This window comes from Podarcis pityusensis (assembly GCF_964106645.2).
Source record: "Podarcis pityusensis genome assembly, chromosome: 2".
In the NCBI taxonomy this organism is placed as follows: Eukaryota; Metazoa; Chordata; class Lepidosauria; order Squamata; family Lacertidae; genus Podarcis; species Podarcis pityusensis.
The window spans coordinates 33733525-33756327 of NC_138029.1; the positions used below are offsets into that span (position 1 = coordinate 33733525).

Sequence of the window (22803 nt, forward strand, 5' to 3'; positions counted from 1 at the left end):
GTTGCTGATTCAGAGTCGATTTCTATTTCCGGGGTTCATTACTTTGAAATGCTTCTGCGGTGGTGCTGGCTGGCTTTGACACATATCAAGCCCTGCATCTGTCCTTCCAGCATCGGCTACCACAAATATAGCGGGAGTGGGTGGCGCTGGGGTCTAAACCACTGAGCCTCTTCGGCTTGCCGATCAGGAGGTCGGAGGTTCAAATCGACACGACGGTGGTGAGCTCTGTCCCGGCTCCTGCCAACCTAGCAGTTCGAAAGCACGCCAGTGCAAGTAGATAAATAGGTACCGCTGCAGCGGGAAGGTAAATGGTGTTTCTGTGCACTCTGGTTTCCATCACAGTGTCCCGTTGCACCAAAAGCGGTTTAGTCATGCTGGCCACATGACCCAGAAAGCTGTCTGTGGACAAATGCCAGCTCCCTCGGCCAGTAAAGCGAGATGAGCGCCGCACCCCATAGTCGGCTTTGACTGGAGTTAACCATCTAGGGGTCCTTTACCTTTACTATAAATATGCAGGAAGGACCAGTGGCCTCACTGTGGTTTGGTTTTTTAAAAACTCTGGCCTACTGAGCTGGGAAGCAGCTGTTAGCACAGTCAAGAGGGCAGACTTGACGCAATGCTTTAGGGAGACGCCTGGGCCATTCTGCTCCTAGCCAGGAGTGCCGCAGGCTGCCCTTTCATGCTTTCGTCTGCCCTGTGTGTCTGGTTATGTCCCTCAGTTTGCTTTTGCCTCCTGCGCATTTAATCCATTCTTTTTTAAAAAGATCTGGGATGTAGCAGCTCCCTCCATTTTGATTTTCAGATGGGAGGGGAATTCTACCATCTGAAACCACGTAGCCATATACACAGGAAACACCAGCATTTGGAAAAAACAAAAACCTAGTAAGGAAAGGGAAAATAAATGATGCAATGCATGCATGAACGCAGTAGATACGAGGTTGAATCCACCAAAATCGCTGCTCGCATGGGATGTCTTTGGCAACACAACAGAACTTCCCTTGCCTCTGTGTACCTTCTGCACTGCCGATATCCGCAGCAGAGGCTTGGGGGGGGGTGGATGCCCAAGGAGATTTGGGGTGTGTGGAAAGGGAGGGAAGTTCCCTTGTGCCTGCATCTGTTTTCTAATGGTAATAATGCAGAATTGATCTGCAGTGAGCTTTTATTTCTGGAATTTAAACTAGTTTGTCAAGTAGCACTTTTCAGGGGCAAAAATATACAACGTAGCTAGCTAGTGTGGGGAGTTCGTAGGGGAGGAAAAAGAACTCAGTCTCCATGGATTCTAGAATAAAATAATGTGTATTCAGCCTTAGTGTTGTGTGTCTGCACTCCCCATAATTATAGGCTGGAACCTGTATGAAACAAAAGAATCACTGCTGACCTTCTCAATTCCACACAAAGGAATTTGGCTAACCACCCCCCCCCCCAAGCATTACACTCACAAAGTTGCAATGGGAAAGGAGGCCCCCAAAACATTTTTTTTCTCTGATCTGATTGTTTCAGTTTTAACAATGGCATTAGGAACATTTTAAAAGCCTCTTTGTCAAATACAAAAAACAACAACCATCCAGATAACAAAAATCAAAGAGTCGAACTGACAGAGCAATCAAGGAGAGTAACCAATGACAGGAGTGATAGCTATCAGTTATCACCACCTTCCTCCCCTCCTGGGGGAGATCCCTCTTGTCTCTGCATGTAACCCTTTCTTGGTTATATGGCTTGGCCCCTAAAACCTTGGGCTGCTTCAGACTCCCAAGAAGGGAGGGAATTCCCTGCAGAAGCTCCCGATCCTGCCTTCTGCTGTCCTATTTGGACTTGCAAAACTGCCCTGCAGCATTGAAAGAAAAGAGAGAGAAATCCTCATTGGAATTTGTCGAGAATCAGTAGAAACAGCTGGAGGCAAAATACATTCATTCTGTCACTTGAAGCTGCAATCCCTGATAAGCGACACTCCTTAAGACAACCAGAGACAAAAGAAACTTTCTCCTGTTCAGGCTTAATACTTTGCAAGTTTGGCAGCTCCCACTGTTTTCTTTTTAATGTAATAGTTGCTGGTGTTTCCCTCCAAGGATGCCCTTTGAACAGGAAGTGTTGCGTCTGCCTCTTGAAAAATGACAAGGGGAGCCTCTTGCTGGCTTTTTCCAAAGTTTGACCCTGCAAGCTGAAATCTCCATAGGGTTTTCTGTGGCTTTTCAATTCCTAGGGCAAGAAGGCAGCCCTGAGGGTAACTGATTCCGGCCCTCTGCCCTGAGAGACAGGAGTCGCTAGATCTAGTCTCTTCAAAACTCCTCCGGCCTTGGATACTTCAAAAGAGAGAGACCACAGCTTCCCCCAGGTGGTGTACACAGCACTGTCCAGCCGTCCTCAGGCTCAGTTCCAGAAAGAGCTGGCGATCTCCTAGCATTCGCTCTCAATACTGTAATACTAGTAAGAAAAGGAAAGGGGAACACACAATAAACTTGGCTTTGTGTTGGCTCTGGAGAGTTCCACCCAGTTCCTTTTGCACCTGGAAAGGTTTGGGCAGGCTGCTGCTGTGCAGGTGAAACCCACACCCCAAACTCTGGCATTGTCCCAGACACAGGGGTGGGCTGGGGGGACGGACCCAACCTGCAGCCTACACCGAAGTGTTCCTCTGAGCATGATAAGTTGGCGAAGCTTGCAGCATGTCCGGCAAGCTCTGTCCAGCTGACAACTCCGAACCCGCTCCAGTTCCTGGTAAAGTTGCAGGGTACCTCAGGGCTTGCTCGTAGGGTGGCGGTAACTGTAAAAAATAAGAAGCAGCTTGTTATACCACCTCCTGAGAGAACCTCAAATGGCTCTGCCCACTTTGGCCTATGCAAATGTTTTTTTACGGAATGCGTTTGCCAAGGCTCAGTTATTGTGCCAGCTTCACCCACCAGCCTCCACCACACCTACTTTGCCCAATGTCCACACACCAGTGAGCTTGGGTCCCACGAGCCTCACCCCTTATGCAACTGCATCGCACAATTCACGGCCCACAGGTGTGCTCCTGAGGCAGAAGCTGAGCTGATTTGCTTCCATGGTGTCTTCCAAAGCAGTGCTGACAAAGAGCTGCACTGTTTGTTCATACTACAGTGGTACCTCAGGTTAAGAACGTAATTCGTTCCGGAGGTCCGTTCTTAACCTGAAACTGTTCTTAACCTGAAGCACCACTTTAGCTAATGGGGCCTCCTGCTGCTGCTGTGCCACCGGAGCCCGATTTCTGTTCTTATTCTGAAGCAAAGTTCTTAACCTGAGGCACTATTTCCGGGTTAGCGGAGTGTGTAACCTGAAGCGTATGTAACCTGAAGCGTATGTAACCCGAGGTACCAATGTATAGTGGTACCTCTGGTTACGAACTTAATTCGTTCCAGAGGTCCGTTCTTAACCTGAAACTGTTCTTAACCTGAGACACCACTTTAGCTAATGGGGCCTCCTGCTGCCGTCGCCACGCGATTTCTGTTCTCATCCTGAAGCAAAGTTCTTAACTATTTCTGGGTTAACGGAGTCTGTAACCTGAAGCGTGTGTAACCTGAAGCGTCTGTAACCCGAGGTACCACTGTATTAGATTCTATGTCCTGCCTCTCCTCCAAGGAGTTCAGACGCATGCCGCCATTTTATCCTCCTAACCAACCGTGTGAGGTAGATTTGGCCGAGAGACAACAACTGGTCCCAGCTCCCCCAGGGAGCTTAATGGCCGAGTGGAGACTTGAATTAGGGTCTCCCAAATCCCAAGCCCTGTTAAAAGCAAGGCTGTGGTGATATCGGCTCTGGTTTACGGGAATGGGTTAGAACCTCAGAAATGATGAGCTGATATACAGCTGTCTCCCGTTAAGGTTTCAAGGCCGGTGTCACAAGTTAATTAGACCCATGGTCTAAGTTCCCATAAAACCTGGGTTGCTGGGAGTTCTCGGCAGCCAGCCAAGCAGGCTTTGGGGCTTTTGAAAGCATCTTGTTCCGTTGCTCAGCCTACTGAGATTTAGGTGTGTTAATTTAGGTGTGTTTATGTTAATTACCTGGATAAGTTAGTTTTTCTGTTTTCTTACCTTCTGAGCTATGTTAATCTGTGTAATTATTTGGAGTTTCCCCCTCTCTTGTGGAGTTTTGTTTTAGTAAAAGTTTGCGTATGATTTTATGAAATCTGGTCTGATCTGAGCTGAACCCTTTCATTTCAACCACACTTTTCGGAGCACGGGTCATCATCCACCACAAACAGCTATAGCAGCCTTCATATTGGATGGATTCCCCCCCAAATTGATTTTTGAATTCAGAATTTATTGTTATTTATGTTTTATACTGTATTTTATGCTGCTTTTTTGTTGCATCAATTAAGTGTTTTAAATTTGTTGTTAGCTGCCCTGAGCCCAGTTTTCTGAACCGGGAAGGGCAGGGTATAAATAATTTATAATAATAATAATAATAATAATAATAATAATTATTATTATTATTATTATTATTATTATTATTATTATATCTGATGCTCCATCGACCCAGCAGTTCTGCCACCAAAACACTTGTGCATTGTTAGAAACAAGCATTTCGGGTCTCGCATCCTTTTCAGTCCCTCTGGCACACTGCCGAAAGCTACTCTTCTTTCGGTTAACCCCCCACTCTCCAAACATCCTAGAGAACCAGGATGTAGAAGACTGGCAGAAATCCTCATTATCAGATGGGCAGTTTTCTTCCCCAGCCCCCAGCCCCCAGCCCTTTAAGTTCTCTGGTTTTCTGCTGAGATCACTTCAGTCCAGAGCAGTCCCTGGTTTGCTTCACTGAACAGCAGCAACTGTCACTGGGGCCTCTGCCCAGGTTCAATAGCTTGCTTTTGCTCAGGGGCAAATGAACAAATGAAAATATTCACGGTGGTTAGAAGTTGCTTCCATCCAGGTTTTAACAGTAAAAGAGTAGCTTTCCTAGAAAAGGATATTCTGACACAAGAACACCAGCTCACTTCCCTGCTGTGAGCCTGTTTACACACCGGACCATTAAGCTATTCCTTACATTCATTTTTTTTTTAAAAAAAGGCCTTTGTGGGGGGCAGGGGAGAGAGATAAAACAGATTCAATTTTTAAATATGTTTTATTATTACAGTCGACTTCCGAAACGTTCAGAAACCCAAGGCACGGCTTCTGATCAGTTTCCGATAGCACAGGTGCGCCGGAAACAATAGCGGAAGCTGCACCGGAAGTTCGGCTTCCAAAAAAAGTTCAAAAACCAGAACACTCGCTTCCGATTTTCAATTTTTCGTGAGCCAGAACGTTCGACTCTCAAGGTGTTCGGGAGCCGAGGTATGACTGTATTGTTACTTGATTAATGGGTTATTTAATGGCATATGTTTAAGGCTGCAGCTCCTCTGAGCAGGCATATATAAGGTTACACTGTTGTTTATTAAATTTACTAAAATTCAATAGCACCCTTCACCCGAAAATCACGAGGCAGTGGACAATATAAAAAGCACAAAAATGCGTAACGTAGTAACGAACAAAAACAATAACATGTGCGCTCCCTCACACCGTCCCCCAGTTTGGAAGGCCGCAGATTGACCGGTTAACGGTGCAATCCTAGACAGGTCTACCCAGGAGTAAGTCCTAGTGGTTTAACAGGCTTACTCAGAGGCAAGTGGACAAAGGATTGCAGCCTGAATGTGTAAAAAAGAGGTGGGATTCACCTAAGGAGAGAGCCATGTTGTTGTTGCTGTTGAATTTATATACCGCCCTATACCCAGGGGGTCTCAGGGCGGGTCACAAAATAAAATCAAGATATAAAACCGCAAAATATCTAATAAAAATAAAAACAACAACACAATAGTCCCTCCCCCCTCCAAAAACCCCTACATTTTAAAAGGGCATAGGATGTAAATTGGATCAACCAAAGGCCTGGTTAAAAAGGAACGTTTTTGCTTGGCACCTAAAGGTGTATAATGAAGGCGCCAGGTGAGCTTCCCTGGGGAGAGCATTCCACAGATGGGGAGCCACTGCAGAGAAGGCCCGTTCTCATGTTGCTACCCTCCAGACCTCTCAAGGAGGAGGCCCATGAAGAAGGGCCTCAGAAGATGATCTCAGGGTCTGGGCAGGTTCATATGGAAAGAGGCGGTCCTTGAGGTTTGCGCTCCTGAGCCGTTGAAGGCTTTACAGTGATTTCTGCTTGCGCACAAGGGTTTCTCCTGTCCTCCCCCTGCACCCCTCCCCGTCGGTGGCTTGGAGGAGGTGTCAAAAGACAGCCCCACAGCACATAGAGGGAGGAGGGGGGGATTGTTCCATCTGACAAGCTGAGATACTTGAGCAGACAGGTTTGTTAATTTCTAAAATTTTTGTAAAAGTGGGGATTCAAGGCCTCCTCTCCCAACACTCTGACCTTATGCCACACTGGTTCTCTGGTACATATACATTGTATTAAATATTCATATTGATTTTTAATTGCATTCAATAGCTTCTTTTATTTCTGATTTATTCCAAAAAAGCTAACAGGGAGTCGTTTTTTGTATGTTGCACAAGCTGTGGATTTTGACTTTAGGGCCTTTTTCTTTCCTGGCACATACTGTCCTGGGCGCAAAGATCTGAAAAGTAGAGCTCTGGGCGCCTTTCTTATCTTTCCTGCATCAGAAAAGTTACTTTCAGGGGCTTCAGGTTTGTTAATAGTGCAGCGCTGAATTCCACCCAACAGTTTTAAAGTTAGAACCATCCTTTCTTCTTAGAAGCAGCACGCAGGTGCCGTTCCAGACCTTATCTTAGAAGAGGCATCCCGTCCTAAGAGGCAGAAAAGGGCAGGTGCCTCTTATGAGATGGCGCTTGCCATAACTCAGAGGTAGAGCATATCTGCCTTGCATGTAGAAGGTCCCAAGTTCAAACCCCGGCTGGAAAGAAGGGACTGGGAGAGGCTCCCTGCCTGAAATCCGGGACAAACTGCTGCCAGTCAGTGTGGGAGATGCTGAGTGAGATGGGCCAACAGTCTGACTCAGCAGAAGGAAGCTTCCTGTGTTCATATCTTATAATCTTTATATGTACTTGAATCAAAAATACATTGTTGTGAGGGGGGAACCGCTGCCTATTTAACGGGGGGGGGGGCACCTTTTTGTAGATAAAGAGGTTTTCCATCAATTAATCGGATTAATTGCTTGCACTGACGCTTGTATCACAGCTGGCAGGGGCTGAAGTCCTGAAAATCAAGGAAGTACAGTGGTACCTCTGGTTACAGACGCTTCAGGTTACAGACTCCGCTAACCCAGAAATAGTACCTTGGGTTAAGAACTTTGCTTCAGGATGAGAACAGAAATTGTGCAGCGGCAGTGCGGTGGCAGCAGGCGGCCCCATTAGCTAAAGTGGTGCTTCAGGTTAAGAACAGTTTCAGGTTAAGAACGGACCTCCGGAACGAATTAAGTACTTAACCCAAGGTACCACTGTACCAGATTGGTGGTGGCTGGTTTAAACTTTGCAGGCTTGGCTTCAACCACGGCTTGCGATTTTGTGATAGAGGATGCCCAATTTTCTTGAGGTCATCTAATTAATCGCAGGATAACTGGAAACAAGGGACTCTGGAGGTTGTAGAAAGGTAGAATTCTACTGAGGCAGAATTTCATGCGCCATAGGCAACTCTTAATAGATAAACCCAGAGGCCACAGGCACACGGAGAGAACGTGTTCCAAAATAGGGACAGAGCCATATGCTAAAGCCACATGTTAAAACAGTGGCCTGGATTACAAATGAGCCAGAGATCTACTGGTAGATTCTGACCAACCTTGCACCTACCTTTGCACTAAGACTAGAGGTATCTGTAGGTCAAAAGTTATAGTACGATAATGCCGGCAATGAAATTAAAGGCAAAGGACGCATGCAGTCTCTCATTGGCCTTGAACTTGGTTATGTCTGTGTTGTTGTTTTCCCCTCAATATATAAATATAGCAACTTTGTGGGTTGTCTGTTTGTTTGTCTGTCTGTCTCTCAAACAAAAATATGCATTGGCTGCCCTACCCTTCTCTGAGCCAGATGTGGTTTTGATGGCCTAAAGATGTCTAAGCTACCTGACCTGCAGGGTGGAAATTCCTTTCTGTGCCTTTATTTAAGGAAGCCATTCTTCTGTCCTAACACAGGCACTCAGAGCCACCACCACCACCACCACAACTTATTTATATGCTGCCCATGTGTCTTCTGAAAGCCAGACAATTGTTTATTTCCTTCTCTGCCTTGTCAAACTACCCGGGTGGTGAGCATCCCAATCAAACTCAGAAACCTTCCTTGCCTACCCATCTCTCAGGGTTCAGAGCCCAGGGAAAACAACATCTCAAAATCAGGCAGGGAAAAGATGGAGAACAAGAAACCATGAATATTGTCCGAGGGCAGATGTGCGATCCAAGTACAAAGATCAGCTTGTAACGTTCATTGCAACACGTGCCCCTGCTTATCCACTCTGGGCCTCTCCTTATCTAGACTGCGGGTTGTTATGAAGGCTCACCTATCTGCTGAAAGCACTTTAAGTATGCAATATAAATGGTAAGTGGTTGCGAGAGTGCTGACTACCATTATTGCTCCTTTGATAGAGTACTTGTAAGGCTCAAGTCCATTAGAAGAATCAACAGCAATGCTTGAGTCGTCTACACGGCTACTCAGAAATAAATCTCTCCCCCCCCCCCCCCCAGTTCAATGACATTTACAACCCAGCTGAGTTTGTAAACTGCCTCGGCCCAGTATACCTGAAGGAGCATCTCCACCTCCCCCATCATTCAGCCTGGACACTGAGGTCTGGCACAGAGGGCCTTCTGCCAGTCCCCTCAGTGCGAAAAGTGAGGTTACAGGGAACCAGGAAGAGGGCCTTCTCGGCAGTGGCACCCTCCCTGTGGAACGCCCTCCCATCAGATGTCAAGGAGCTAAAGAACTACACAACTTTTAGGAGACATCCAAAGGCAGCCCTGTATCAGGAAGTTTTTAACATTCCGATGTTTTATTAAGTTTTATATGTGTTGGAAGCTGCCCAGGGTAGCTGGGGCAATCCAGCCAGATGGGTGGGGTATAAATAATAAAGCTTTTATTTTATTTTATTTTACTTTATTATTATTTTTTTTACTACTATTATTACTGTTATTCATCCTTAGAGGAGCCAATGCTAATTCACACACACCAAGTATAGCTGCCATTTGAGTGGAACACCAGCATCCCACAGCAAAATTATTTTGCCTTTTCAAACTACTCTATTCTCTTCACTGTAAATTTAAACCTGTTTGAAATGGGCTTCAGACTGTTTTAAGCTGTGGAAGTAGGCTTTTTTTTTTTTTTTTTTAAAAAAGAAAGAACTGGCCTTGTTTTTGATGAGGTTTCCTGTGGTGTAAAGCATTGGTTTCATTTGTCCCATCCTCATCTGGAGAGCCAGGGTGGTATACTGGTCAGAGTGCTGGCCTGGGACCTTGGAAACCCGGGTTCAAATCCCTGCTCAGCTGTGAAACTCACAGGGTGACCCTGGGCCTCAGCCTATCCTACCTTGGGAGGACAGAAACGGAGAGGGGGAGAGGCATGTACACTATAAAAATCTTTGGTCAGATACATTTTGCAGACTTTGAAGCACTACGCACACAAAACGTGTGAGCGGAGAGAACAACAGGGTGGGGGAGAATCACTGCTTGGCTACAGCAGACGCAGGAAACCTTTTTACATCCAAAAATATCATTTCCTTCTGGGAAATCTTCCAAGGCCACATAGCAGCAGCGGTGGATGGAGCCAGAGGCCAAAAGGGGCAGAGCAGCAGGTGTAATTCTTGCTCTTGTGCAGTAGGCAAGTTTCTGCGCACCTGTCTACCCTCCAGCCAGGCAAGAAAGAGGCATTATCAGAGTGGAAGGACACATTCCAGCCAGGCAAAAACACTCAAAAAGGGTGCAAAGCAAGGACCTGCGTGGCCTGGGCAGAGTCCTGTAGGCCAGACAGAGAAATTTGGAGGGCCACATTGGGGTCTCTGGGCCTGAGGTTTCCTATATTCTTAGCTCCAGGTTAAAGGGGATCTTGGGCAGAGGGCTCTCTGGTCTGATAACCCTCCTGTGACCCTGCAAGGCAGCAACAGAACAGCTCCTACAGTGCTAGGGGCATGGCAAGGCACTTTGCACCGTCTCAGAGGCTTTATCCCCGGCTGCCACCGTGTCTGTTTTGGCTCCTTGAGGAAGACAGAAGCACTTCTTTCCAAAAGATACAGGATGAATCATTAGCCAGAAGGAATGTAAACAAGTGGCTTAGCGCTGGAGCCTCCTGGAACACTGTGTTCCTTCCAAGATAAAAATGCCATTGGAAAGATAGAGCCAGGTCTCAAGGTATCAGGAGGAGGAGGAGGAACCTCCGGGCAAGTTTTATAATTAGAGACCTGCCAGCGGGATAATTCTATACCCTAAGATAGTGGTAGGGTGGAGGGTTGTTGTTTTATTATTTTCTCGCTGAAGATTGCTTACCTCTGGGGAGATCTCCGCCCACAAGCCGAACCTTTCGGCAATCATCTGGTGGATCTCCCGCTGGCGATCCTTCTTCCGCACGCTCTCGTAGCTCGGCAGCCGCGGCTGCTCCCACAGTGGGAGCTGGTAGCTGCTGGGGGGTCCGACACAGAACAGCTCATCTCCCTAGACGCACAGAGGGACACCATTAACAAATGCACCCGGATGATACACCCAGCTCGGGGGCTCGTCCGTTGTTGCCTTCCCACTTTACTTTTTAGGAATTGGCTTGACGACAAAAATCCGCCGCTCGCCTATAATGGGAGAAGCAGCCTTTGGAAGAAAGCAAAACGGTGCCAGTTCTCGCATGTGGCACAATACTCTCCATGCTTCCCTCTTTGGGTGTCGAAATGTGTTATTTGCATGTATGCAAAGCCATAAAAGCCACACTGTGAAAATGGTGGGTCTGTGGAAGCCTTGTTCTTGGAACAGAGAATATGCCAGCAATGCGTTGTTCAACAAGTGCTGGCACAACAAGGCACTTGCTGAGGCTCGTGCCCCTTGCCCAGGGGTTTCCACAACCACCAGGCCCATGGACCTGGTGCTTTTTCTCCCTGATTCCACCTCCTCATTGACCCAACCTCTTGCCTAGAGGGGACAACCCCTGGGGATCCACCATCAGCGGTTCCAACTCCCTCCCTGGTGTTCGGCTGGCCTCCTGAATCAAGCCCCCTTCTCCTGCGCAGGTCACGCTCCTTTTACAGGTGATTCGCCCAAACTTTCAGGAAGGAAAGTCTCCCCCTCACCTGGACGCCAGGGTTTTCAGCTGCGCTTTCCAGACGCGGCGTCCCCGACGGTGGTCCCACCAGACGCTGGTTGCTGCTGAAGTAGGGAGGGGGGCAATCCTACATGGAGTGAAAGAAAGGAAGGAAAATTAAAATACAAGCCGAGCTTTCCTCTCGGGCAACTCCGGGGTGCGTGTTCAGCAAGCTGGCAATGTGTTCCATTGCGCAGATCAAAAGTAACAACACCTGGAAAGTCACAGGCTCCTCGTGGCCAAAGCTTGTGCCTCAAGATCAGTCACTGGCTTGGGGTCATAAACAAAATGGCCGTGCCTCCTCCTAGGAGTCAGGGCGGCAGAAGGGCCTTGACATCAAACCGCCCTGTCCAGAGCCCCGTGCTTATTTAATTTTTTATTTTAAAAGTATTTCTAAGCTGCCTTTCTGGACCTCATGTGTTTCACAGAAGCGGAATGACTGCAAATCTCAATTAGCTGAAGCCTCTTCGTGTTCATGTGACAAGAGCGCTGACTGAAAAGTTTCACCTCTGAAAACAAACGCTCACAAGCTGTTTTTTCTCCGACAGCTGCTGTCGTTGAATCACTCTTCAGGGCGCAGTTTTCTAGAGCCAAGAGCTTCCCGGCAAGCTACACTTTCCTAGCTAAACCCACTTTTGGTATATGGCAAAATTATATCAATCCTGGTTCGTGAAGAGGCCTCAGAGAACAACAGAAAGTTATGCCTGGGCAACCAGCCAGAGGACGCCAGGGATGGCTTCCATCCTCTCAGGAAGGAATGAGGGAGGAGTTCCTGGCTTGAGGTATCTACCATCTTCTTTAACAGAAACCTGAGAGACCCCCCCAAGTGCAAAGTTGTGGCTGATGGGGGAAGAAACTTAAAAGAACACCGTGCACCTGAGGCACAGCCAGCTTGTTTTCAGGGCAGGAACTGAACTTGCTGTCCCCTTCACAAACAAAAAAGCCCTTCATTTCCTCCCAAGCTTTTCCTCAGCCTAATTTTAAAGGGTGGCAGTGGGTAAGCCTTTTTTCATTGTTGCTGTCTGTAAATATTTGAGCATCGGAAACCATTGTCAACAGACTGCAAACTACCCCAGCAGATCCCAATCTACCTCCTGTCTGTTGCTAGCCTCTGATATGTAATCCAGCACCTTACAGCACCATGTCTGTTTGTTTGTTTTAGTGTGTGAGCCACCTTGGTTATTTGGGCTATTTAACTGCAGCAGCTGAAACATCCTTCCCACTCGCATAGGATGTTGTCTGTGTACATAATGGTTCACCTAGGTGGCGGCAGTAAAGCATCTCAACTGCTGGTATATGGGATTCTGACATTAGGCCTGAAGCAGTGCTAAAAGCCACTTGGTTGTAGATAAGAGTGAATCATCTACAGAAATCCCTAGCGCTGGTCTTTCCCAGACCTCCCACTCTATGCCTGAGCTCTACACACTGCTTCTCCTAGAGAGGCGTGTTTTGAGAACAACAGGAAGTCCTCCTGGGTGCCAGCCCACCTCCCAAAGGAAGGGGATACAGCAGCGTTCTTCAAAGGTGTTGTTAAGACTACAGTTCGCATCAGCCCCAGCCAGCTCGGCCAAGGCAGTTGTATGGTCCAGCAACATCCAGGATGCGCAGCTGAAGGCCTTTGCAGTACAGGGTACAATCTCAGCTCTTCCTCCCTCTACCTTTGGACTCAGAGAGTTGCTACTAAGCAAACACCTGCAAAAGGGCACAGAAGGCAGAGCCACAAAGAGATCCATCACAAGTAACAGCAAGAAGGGAGCAGAGAAACCCAAAGAGAGAAGGAACAGGTTGAATGGAATCACGGGGCGGGGAGGGGGGGGCGGAGACGGGACGGGACACCATGGGCTCACTTGAAAGGAGTGATTATACTACAGTGGTACCTCGGGTTAAGAACTTAATTCGTTCTGGAGGTCCGTTCTTAACCTGAAACTGTTCTTAACCTGAGGTACCACTTTAGCTAATGGGGCCTCCCGCTGCCGCCGCCGCACGATTTCTGTTCTCATCCTGAAGTAAAGTTCATAACCCAAGGTACTATTTCTGGGTTAGTGGAGTCTGTAACCTGAAGCGTCTGTAACCCGAGGTACCACTATACATCAATATTGGCCTTATTGAGAGCCTAGGGGAAATTCAATGATTTGCAAATGTCTGGTGTAGCACTTAAATGAGCCCAGACCTGCGTCCAGATATAATCCCTTTCCTCTGGGGAAAATTAACATCTTTGGGCAAGGAAAGAGGGACGTGATGGGTCAGCAAACTGCAATTTATATACATGTCGGCCAGTACGACGTATCATATTCTTGTGGAAAGCGGGATGTGAGTTTCCAAGGGTCCGTTTTGCATTTCACTTTCTTCTCTCTTCCCTTCTGGTTTCTTGCAACGGAGCCTCTGAGAAACTACGCCCATTGTTCAAGCTAAGCCTCCACAGGTGGAGCAAGCAAAACGTAGCACCAGCTCCCGAAGCTCTGAAATCCGAACCTGGGATCCGAAAGGTGAGCCGCAAGCAAACAAGGCTCGGGCGTTGCCTCGGTAGAGCTTGCCAATCTGGCACATGGCCCTGAGCTCTCCCCAGCAGATCTACGTGCGCTGCTGCACAGCACTTAGCCAATCGCTTCGCTTCCACCCACAGACCCAAAGGTTCCACTTGCATGGGACCACCGACGCACTTGCAGAAGCCTTTGTGGTAGTGTGGCGAACTGGGCAGGGCAGTGTTTTGATAGTAGGTTGCCACCGTATGATAACCTGCATGCACACGTTATACACAGTAATCTGGGATAGTGGAGGCCACATGGCTGGAGGCCAGAAATGATCACTTTCCCACGCAAGCACCATGCAGCAAACTTTTAAGAGGCTCTTGCACCTGGGCCCCATCAACTCAAACGGTGTCACCTCCTGTGCCACAAAAGCCCACAAGGGTAGTGGCATGGCAGTCTCGAGAAAACAAAAGGAAAGCTCCCAACTGGAGGGGATACCGCAACTGGAAAGTTGCAATTCCTTCAGCAAAAATCAGGAGAGACCACACCCATCAAACATGTCATCTTGACATGACTTGAATTGAGCGTTCCTAAATTCTGGCCTGATTTCATGATGTGACACCTGGACCCAAAAACACAAGCTTTTGTTAGGAAAGCATTTCAATTGTCCCTGAACATGAACGTGATACACAAAACTTATTGGGCTGAGGAAACCCTTGTCACAGCCCTCTTGGCCGTACTAGGGACATGGCACATTCCTGTTACTTCAAAGCAATTCTGAGTCTTTGCTGCCACCCTTCAATCAATGTTGGGTTCTGGACTACAAGCACTGTGGGATTTCTCTTGCTTTTGCCACGTGGCTATATCTACACCAACATGCATCCTTTAAAGGAATTCCTGCTATCTGCCAGGAATTACCTGAAAGTCACCCCTGATGGTTCCTTTCCAGGAGAGTTAAGTGAGCCATCTTCACTGCTTCTGGTGGCCAAACTGCACTTTTTACCATGAGCAGTTTCATATGTGAATATGCGGAAGTACAAATGTAAACGAATAAAGGGATTTGTTCCTCGCTGAAGGGAACCTCTGAATACCAGTTGCTAAGGAACACGTTTGGGGAGAGAGAGGGCTGTTGCTCTCATGCTCTGTTTGGGGGCTTCTCAAGAGGCCTCTCTCTGGCTGGTCATAGGGAGAAACAGGGTGCTGGACTAGATAGGCCTTTGGTGGTCTGAACCTGCAAGGGGGAAAGTATACAGAGGCTGCCCAGGTTTTTTGGTCTTTCAAATGTCTAATGCACGGTGGGGTGGGGAGAGAAATGCCATGAAGTTGCTCAGGTGCTCCTCAAACAGCAGTCATCAAAAAAGCTTGTGTGTGTGTGTGTGCATAAGAGAGAGGGGAAGGGTTTGTGACTGTGAGTCAGTGTGTGTGTGTGTGTGTGTGTGTGTGTGTGTGAGAGAGAGAGAGAGAGAGAGAGAGAGAGAAGAAAAATAGGGGGAAATGTTCTCTCTGTGGCTGTCTCCAATCGTGAGCTGTGCAAAGTATAATGCTGGTTGCCAGGATACCAGCAACCAAGAGTGGCATTGTCTGTATTTTACCCGTGCCTTACAGTAGCACTCCCTGCTGTGATCCATCGTTGCCAAAAAAGAAAGAAAGAAAGAAAGAAAGAAAGAAAGAAAGAAAGAAAGAAAGAAAGAAAGAAAGAAGTGTGCCAGAGAGTTAAGGAGGAGTGCAGTTCTCTTAGGCGCAGGGGGATATCACCATCGCCCTGGCGACCTGCGTCACTCCTGGTGCTGCCTTCTCGTGCTCTCAAAATTCAATAACGTGCCCCCCGACAGCGCAAGCCATGCTCAAAAGCCGCCCATTGGCGACACGCTCAGGTGAAAGGGCTTTGTTGGTGGAAGAGAGTGGGAAGGAAGCAGGGAGCCAGGGAGTGTCTTGGTGAGTAAACACTATAACCCAGCAGGAGAGAACTGCAAATAGGCCTTGAGCTGCTCTCCAGCCAGGAGTAAGCAACGAATTATAATAATCATAATAATGCCTAAACCCCGAGGCCATTCTGTACAAACCTGTAATGGGACCCTACGGAAGGCTGAGCTGGGCGGGTGCCTTGGTTCCTTCCATCCCAGCCGGAGCAGAAAGAAATGTGGTGGGTGGGCAGGTGGGTGCATTCGGATGCAAGGCCTATTGAAACAGCAGGGAAGAGGGAGGTGGAGATACTCACATACTGACTGGGGCTCTGGAAGAAACGGCAAGAGCACAGGAACTGGCAGCACAGGGGGTCCCGGTGGTACAAAAGCAGCAGCAGCACCAAAATGGCCACGATGAAGATGGAGGAAGAAACTGCTGTCGAGGAAGAGAAAAGGGGAAACACGGGTGAGGGTGTTCCACACAGCCTGGGACTAGGCCTCAGGCTTCACATCCTGGCTGAAGTCTCCAGGAAATGTACACTCTGCAAGGCTAAAGGCAATGGGGGCAGGAGAGAGCCACTGATTTAGCGCCCTCTGGCATCCTAACCGAGTTCATCCCTAGATGAACAGTGACTCTGGGAATCTACATGGCCACAATGGAATTACGAATGACAGAAACAGGTACTCAAATGCTCCTGGAGAAGATTGGAAACAGGAGCTGCCAAAAGCACACTTTTCAAGCCTTTCTAATTGTCTCAACTTTTCTCTCATAACTGAGATTCCAGCCCTTGGCAGACAGAAACAGGTGCCCAGTTCTTTAAAAACAAGCAAAACACACCAATGCAGATATAGCAAACTGAATCTGGCTGCGATCTGCCTCGCGGCAGACACAATAATGAGGTTTATGGTCTAAGATTTGGTGGCATTCCAGCACCACTAAGAAATGCAAAGATGGTCAATGAATTCTTTTATTTGACCAAGCTTGTAAACAGGCACCTATGGCAAGTAAAAATGGTCTCTATTCTGACTAGGTAAAGAAGCTTCTGTGAACTGAAAAGAGAAACTGCTATTTTTAATCAAATAAAGCCATCAATATGCCACAAGTATCTGTGGGAAAGGTAGGCTGTGAAGCATGCTTGTGAATTAGTAACCTGTCACATTTACACGGCTGGAATCAATCTATGTTGGTAGGCGAGTTGTTGTTGGGTGTTTTTTTTTTTAAAGAGCATCACAGAGCTCCAGTAGTTTGAGAGTGATACTCTTGTTCAGCCAAATCTCTGCACATTTAGGAATGTGAAAGCTTTCTATTCAGGAAGAATAGAAATATAGCTAATTTTAAGAGACTGGCAGTTGCCTATATGTCTCTTAAGCAAGGTATCTATCACATGAAACACGAACAAGGTTTCTCCTCATAGGTCATGACAATCTAGCCTTAAGCTCGTAAGCCCCATCGGAGATGGGCATGCCAAACTTCTTCTTTGTAAAGACCCATGCACAGATTTGGTACTAAACAAGTAGAAAAATAAATAAATTCAGCATCCAGTTATCACTACAGGCAACCAGCTGCCCATGGGAAGCCCGCAAGCAGAACCTGAGATTCCACCCCCTGGTCCAATTGCCCCTTAAGGTAAAGCTATAGGACCCCTGGATGGTTAAGTCCAGTCCAAGGCAACTATGAGGTTGTGGCGCACATCTCGCTTTCAGGCTGAGGGAACCAGCATTTGTCCACAGACAACTTTCTGGGTCATGTGGCCAGCACAACCAAACCACTTCTGGCGCAATGGAACACCGTGATGGAAACCAGAGTGCACGGAAATGCCGTTTACTTTCTCGCCGCAACGGTACCTATTTATCTACTTGCACTGGTGTGCTTTCGAACTGCTAGGTTGGCAAGAGCTGGGGCAGAGCAACAGGAGCTCACCCCATAGCGGGGATTCGAACCACTGACCTTCTGATCGGCAAGCCCAAGAGGCTCAGTGGTTTAGACCTTACCTTTACCCCTTAACAGGTACCCAGCAATAGCAGATATGTTGCTCCCTTGGGTATGCAGCTCACTTGTATAAACTTTCCAAGCACTTCCTCCATATCGTACGCTGCCTCTGCTATAGTGGCACCACGGCCCTACTGCTTGTAGCACAATCTAATCTGGGTGATTTGAGGTAAACTATAAAACGTGGTTGGCTTTCCAGAGAGTACTATGCAGCTGGCCTGTTGCTAGTTTCTCAAGCACTAAACCTGTTTCGCTGCCCCATTTTCAACACCCACCACTAAAAAATAAAATAAAATACAGATTCAGACCTTCAACACAGTCCTTCTGGGATACTGTGTCACCTACATAGTATTAAGTACCGTTCCCAAATTTCAGCCACTTCTCACTTCCAGTCCCACCCAGCCCTGACACAGTTCCCCCCCCCCCCAACCACCTGGGACGAAAGAAAATCACAAACATTTCAAATGAACTGCTATTATTTGAGTATTCTTTTACTGCAGCCAATGTCATGTGCTACGGTAAAGATGCAATAAAACTGATCCAGGAGAGCAGTTTTAAGTGCCCATACAGAGTACTGAAAACCAAAAATAACTTTTTTGGGGGGGGATTCCAAAGGATTCCTAAAGGAGTCAGGTATTTGGGGCACATTTTTAGTCCAGCCAACAGAAACTATTGGGGCACAAAATGCAAAACTGACACAGAGAAGCAGAATGGAGTTGGTTTCTCCTGACACGACACACATGGCTTGGATGTGTCCAATTTCCAAGGTGTGTTGGAATTTGGCTTAGGATAATAAAATGCCCCCAACCCCACAAAATCTCTCTCTCTCTCTCTCTGTAGTTACATTTTCCATTTCTCTCGAATAAGTTTTTGTGGGGTTTTTTAAGTCCTTATTCCCTCTGGGATTTTCTTTAGTGCTTTCCTCTCTCCCCATTAATCCCTGCCTTGCCTTCTTCCTTTGTATCACATATTCTTAGAACATAAACCTGTGGGCAGGACCTGCCTTTATTCTACTCTGGAGGCGCTTAGCAAGAGGTAAGCCCTCAAGAAATAGCTGAATGACACCAGGGAAATTTGGCAACTAGCAAAAAATCCAACGAAAACAGCAGCAATTAAACCACTGGAGGACTTTGGGGTCCCAGGAGCCTGCAATTCCACCACATACTGACTTCAGATTAGCCCTACTGGTTTTAATAGGATTGGAGTAAAAACAGGTTTGGGATTGCGACCTTAATCTCTTAATTTTCACATTCCTCATATTTCTGCTTTCCAATGACAGCCAGATGGTAATATTTCCTTATTTCACTTAAGATGGTAATCCACTCATTTTTGCAACAACAAAAACCACCCTAAAAAGTCCAAGCATGTCCACTTTGCAGCCCTCAGACTAACAACTTACTTCCAAGTAGCTCTGCTGACCATAGGTGATTATGCAAGAGAAATCAAGTTTAAATATCATTCTGTTGTGTTTCCACCTGCTTTATCAGAACAAGGCTGTTCAGAAGCTAATGCGGAAGAATTTGATCTGCAAATTTGAGGGCCATTGTTTAAAAAGCCCTGGCACCTCCAACATATATTAATTTTGGGGGGCTTTTAACATATTCTGGTTTAGGCATGCTGGATCAGGGATCATGCATGCAGCAGCCTGAGTTATAACTAGATTAGATCTTGATAGCAATCTTGTCTGCAGGTGGGAAATTGTCCTTATTCTCCCATGTGGAGTCAGCAGAACTGAGCAGAGGAGGGAGCTTCTCATCTGTGCTGAATTTGCTGGACTTACGTCTATTTAAGTCAGTGGAGCTTGTCACCCAACAACAACTGGAAGCCCATTAGATTCCCATCCCTGGTTTAAAAAAAGCCTTTTCTTATTTTCATTTGGAACACCAGATTTTCCCAAACAAGGAAAAGTAACAGGGATGCAATGAACGATGCTTCCACTGGCAAATAAACAAATCTTGCTCTCTCCTGCTGGTATACAGACAACACGGCCAATTTATTTCATCACTCTGACTCCCAACAGTTTCATAAAGGGAATTGCTGGTCTAATCTTTGCTTTGGATGAGAAAGGCTTTTTAAAATTCTATACTTCATATTCTGTGTACGTGAGGCATGTTGGACAGGAATACAGCAGTTTTCACTTGGGCTATACAACTCTCTGCCCTGGGAGAGCAGCCTGGCCCTTGGAGACGTTTTTAATTATCATTTGCTGCCTTTTGAAAACATGCCTGTTCTGGTAGCCGTTTTTATAGTCAAACTGGCTAATTGTATATGTCATTTTTGTTTGCCTCATCATTTATTTAATTGATGCTCTGTTTTCAATACTTGATTTTGTATTTTGATTTTACTGTTGCTAACCAGCTTGGGCGTCTTTGGGTGGAAAATGGGAGAATGCATATTGACTAATATTTTTTTGCAATGCTTCCAGATAGGCTGCTGTCCTTTTTGCCTGAATAATATGGAGGATATCCTTCTCTGCAGGCGTCTTTGGAGAGCCTTGATAATGATCTACAATGGGCAGTTTACTATGTGGGTGGAAGACACAAGCCTTCAGACCTCAGAGGAGGGCACAGGTCACACTATGAAACTCCAAGGCTTGTTTAACAAAATACGTATCACTCTCACATTCAAAAAAACGGGCACAACAATATGGAAATGGGGAGCAGGTGATTGACAGTCATCAATCATGTCTCTCTAGCAGGTGATCCCAGATGCTTCTTCAAATTCCAACCAGTATTTTGCTCACAAAAGAGCTTGGAGCTGTAATTCTTGTACGAAACCTCTTAGAATATTTTTATCCAATCGAAAGCCAAAACAGGAAAAAGTGATACCTTTCATTAGTTCAGCTGCTTAGTATAGAAAGAAGCACTGTATGCAAGTTTTTGACTTCACAGAAACCTTTGTTAGTGGCTCTCCAAAGCTTCTATATTTCTGTGCCAGTTTAAGTTCCTCTGATAAGCTGTACCATTCTGCTCGCATCATTCTCTGCTGAACTTCTACTCAAACATACTGAAGAAAAGGAATCACAGGAAATTCAAATACATAAACAGGATTCCACCGTCCTGATTTGAACATTATCCCTACATGCTCCTTACAGCTCTGTGGGAGTGTCAAAAGGGCTCCTGATGCACTGAACCAGCCCTTCCAATCCCTGGAGCCATGCCAATGCCAACAGAGCTCCCTAATAGTTCATCTCCTCCAGTAACCCACACGAAGGGCAGGAGGTCAACATGGGTGATGAATCCACAATGCAGAGGGATGCCAAACCAGAAGCTAAGTTAGCATCCCTGAGAACATAACCTAAGTTAGCATTCATAGCAGGAAATCACCCTTTTTGCCACAAAAGCTGTGACTTGCAGAAACCTGCAGCTGCCTCTGCAAGGCTAAGACTTTGCCCAGTACCTGCCTGTAATATAAACAACCAGGTCCCAAGCACTTGAATCTACCAGTTTCCCTGAAGGGGCCATAAACAGTGTCTAGGTGCCAAACCAAAACCACATTATGTGTGTGCATACAGCGAAGTATAACGCCAGGGACATAACCAAGCAGGGGGAGGCAGTCTCATTTGGGGGGGAAGAGGACCCCCCACAACTCCCAGCATCCATCCCGATTTAAAGGCGAGAGAAAGCCATGCAAGGACTCACTGGTGGCTATGATAATCGCCACGACGCTGCTATCCATGGGAACAGGGGCGGTGGGCGGGTGTGGCAGCGCCTCGCTCGGCTGGCTCAACTCTGGTCGACTGCGAGATCCCTTCCAGCTTGGTGGCTCCACATGGAGGCGGGGAATCCGCCCGAATCCAGTCCCCGCCGGCGAATTCACCAGCCCTCCAGTTCCGTTAGCTTTGGACCCCCCCGCCACGACGGAGCCCGTGCAGCCCAGTCCGGTTCCTTCTGGCTTCTCCTCGGGTTCGATCCCGGTCCGGCCAATGACTGGCTTCGTGCGCTCCTAACTTATCGCTCCCCTCCTGCTCTTCTTTGCATCGCTCCCGGGGTTAGCATCGCACTCTCGGGGCAGTAAGCTCTCCGGAACCCGGAGGGAGGCGGCTCCGAGCTCTCTCCTCTTCCTTCCAGCGCTGGGCTGCTTGGTTCTGGAGTAATTTTTTGCACTTTCCGTCCTCGGTCTCCCTTAGGGCAGATAAGCTGTTCCAAAGGTGAGCGCGCCAGGGGGAGAGCTTGGCTCGGCTCCTTCGGCAGATACCTGGCTTCGGAGACGCTCCCCCCGCAAAACGAGGGTTGCAGCAGCAGCAGCAGCAGCAGCAGCGCGGTCTGCACTCTCCATAGGCTCCCCCTGGAGAGAATTCAAAAGCGCCGGCTTAAAGATCCAGTTGCTTCCCCTCGATCGGAGCCTCCAGAAAGGTTGCGGAGCTTTTCCTGGGCCTGGCCGCTTCCCTCCGGCATCCCGGGCCCAGCCGAGTTGCACGTGCGCCTTGCAAAGCCCATCCGCGGTGGGGCCGGGAAGTGCAATGGGCTTTCTCCTCCAAAAGCAAACCGAAGCAACAAAAGCAGCAACAGCAGCAGCAGCAACAACCCCCTCGCTCGGATTTTGCGACCCGCACGGCTCCCCTTCCAGCCTCGCGGGGAGATCTTTGCACCCTCTACCGCCTTCCTGCGCCGATCTCCCGGGTTCCGCTTCTGATTGGTCGCGGAGGCAACGCTCTGGGCCTCCATTGGTGGGAAGTGAAAAGAGCTACCTTCTCCGGATGCAACATTGTGTCGGCGGTCGTCATGGTAACTGTGCACGTGGGGAGGAACGGGGCTGGGGGGGGGGAGAAGCGAAAGTAACGCGCTTCCTCCGGCGTTCCATTGTCAATGCGTTTTTATTGCGCATCGTAATAGTTTCCCCTGATATCCCCCTACCCCCGAGCTTTAGGCGTCCTGAGAAACAAAGCTACGCGGGCAAGAATAATTTTATTTAAATCGACGATTAAGAAGAGAGTCTGCGTTAAAGTGTTTTCCAAAGATCTCATAGCAGTTGTTGTTGTTGCTCACTTGTGAAGCACCTGAAGTTTTCTAAGCGCTCGACCGGCCGATGGATGGATGGCGTCAGATTGGTCTCCCCCCCCCCCTTGTTGTAACGCTTTTGGGGGAGGCAGCTTCCAACTTGACCCGAAAGGACACCTGAGGCCGGAGTATACCTCTTATTCAGCTCTGCAGACCCAGGAAACGAAGCGGCCGCAGAGGTTTCGTTCCTGCATGGCTGCCTCACCAACACAATTGCGTTTTTAAAAAAAG

General features: G+C 47.7%; 1 protein-coding gene across 3 annotated transcripts; it reads right to left on the bottom strand.

Moving 5' to 3' along the window:
- Positions 1-734: 734 nt before the first annotated feature.
- On the bottom strand, positions 735-22302 carry LOC308470615 (uncharacterized protein). Of its 3 annotated transcripts, none has more exons than XM_080994082.1 (5): positions 21214-22302; positions 15897-16015; positions 11200-11298; positions 10415-10579; positions 735-2758 (listed from the first exon to the last, which is right to left on the bottom strand). In XM_080994082.1, the coding sequence occupies exons 1-5, from the start codon at positions 21248-21250 to the stop codon at positions 2612-2614; spliced, it is 567 nt and encodes a 188-aa protein (XP_080850208.1). In that variant the 5' UTR covers positions 21251-22302; the 3' UTR covers positions 735-2611. The 3 variants fall into 3 exon arrangements, with proteins under 3 accessions (XP_080850208.1, XP_080850207.1, XP_080850206.1); XM_080994081.1 differs by having other exon boundaries at positions 15897-16018; positions 21214-22300; XM_080994080.1 differs by lacking the exons at positions 15897-16015; positions 21214-22302 and adding an exon at positions 12698-12984.
- Positions 22303-22803: the final 501 nt, after the last annotated feature.

Excerpts from the sequence above, each read along its gene's own strand:
- LOC308470615 (XM_080994080.1), bottom strand. The coding sequence starts at position 12,943 with ATGGATCTCTTTGTGGCTCTGCCTTCTGTGCCCTTTTGCAGGTGTTTG. Across the intron at positions 11,299-12,697 it reads GTATCCCCTTCCTTTGGGAG|GATTGCCCCCCTCCCTACTT; the intron begins GTGGGCTGGCAC and ends CACTCCATGTAG. Across the intron at positions 2,759-10,414 it reads GGGCGGAGATCTCCCCAGAG|TTACCGCCACCCTACGAGCA; the intron begins GTAAGCAATCTT and ends TATTTTTTACAG.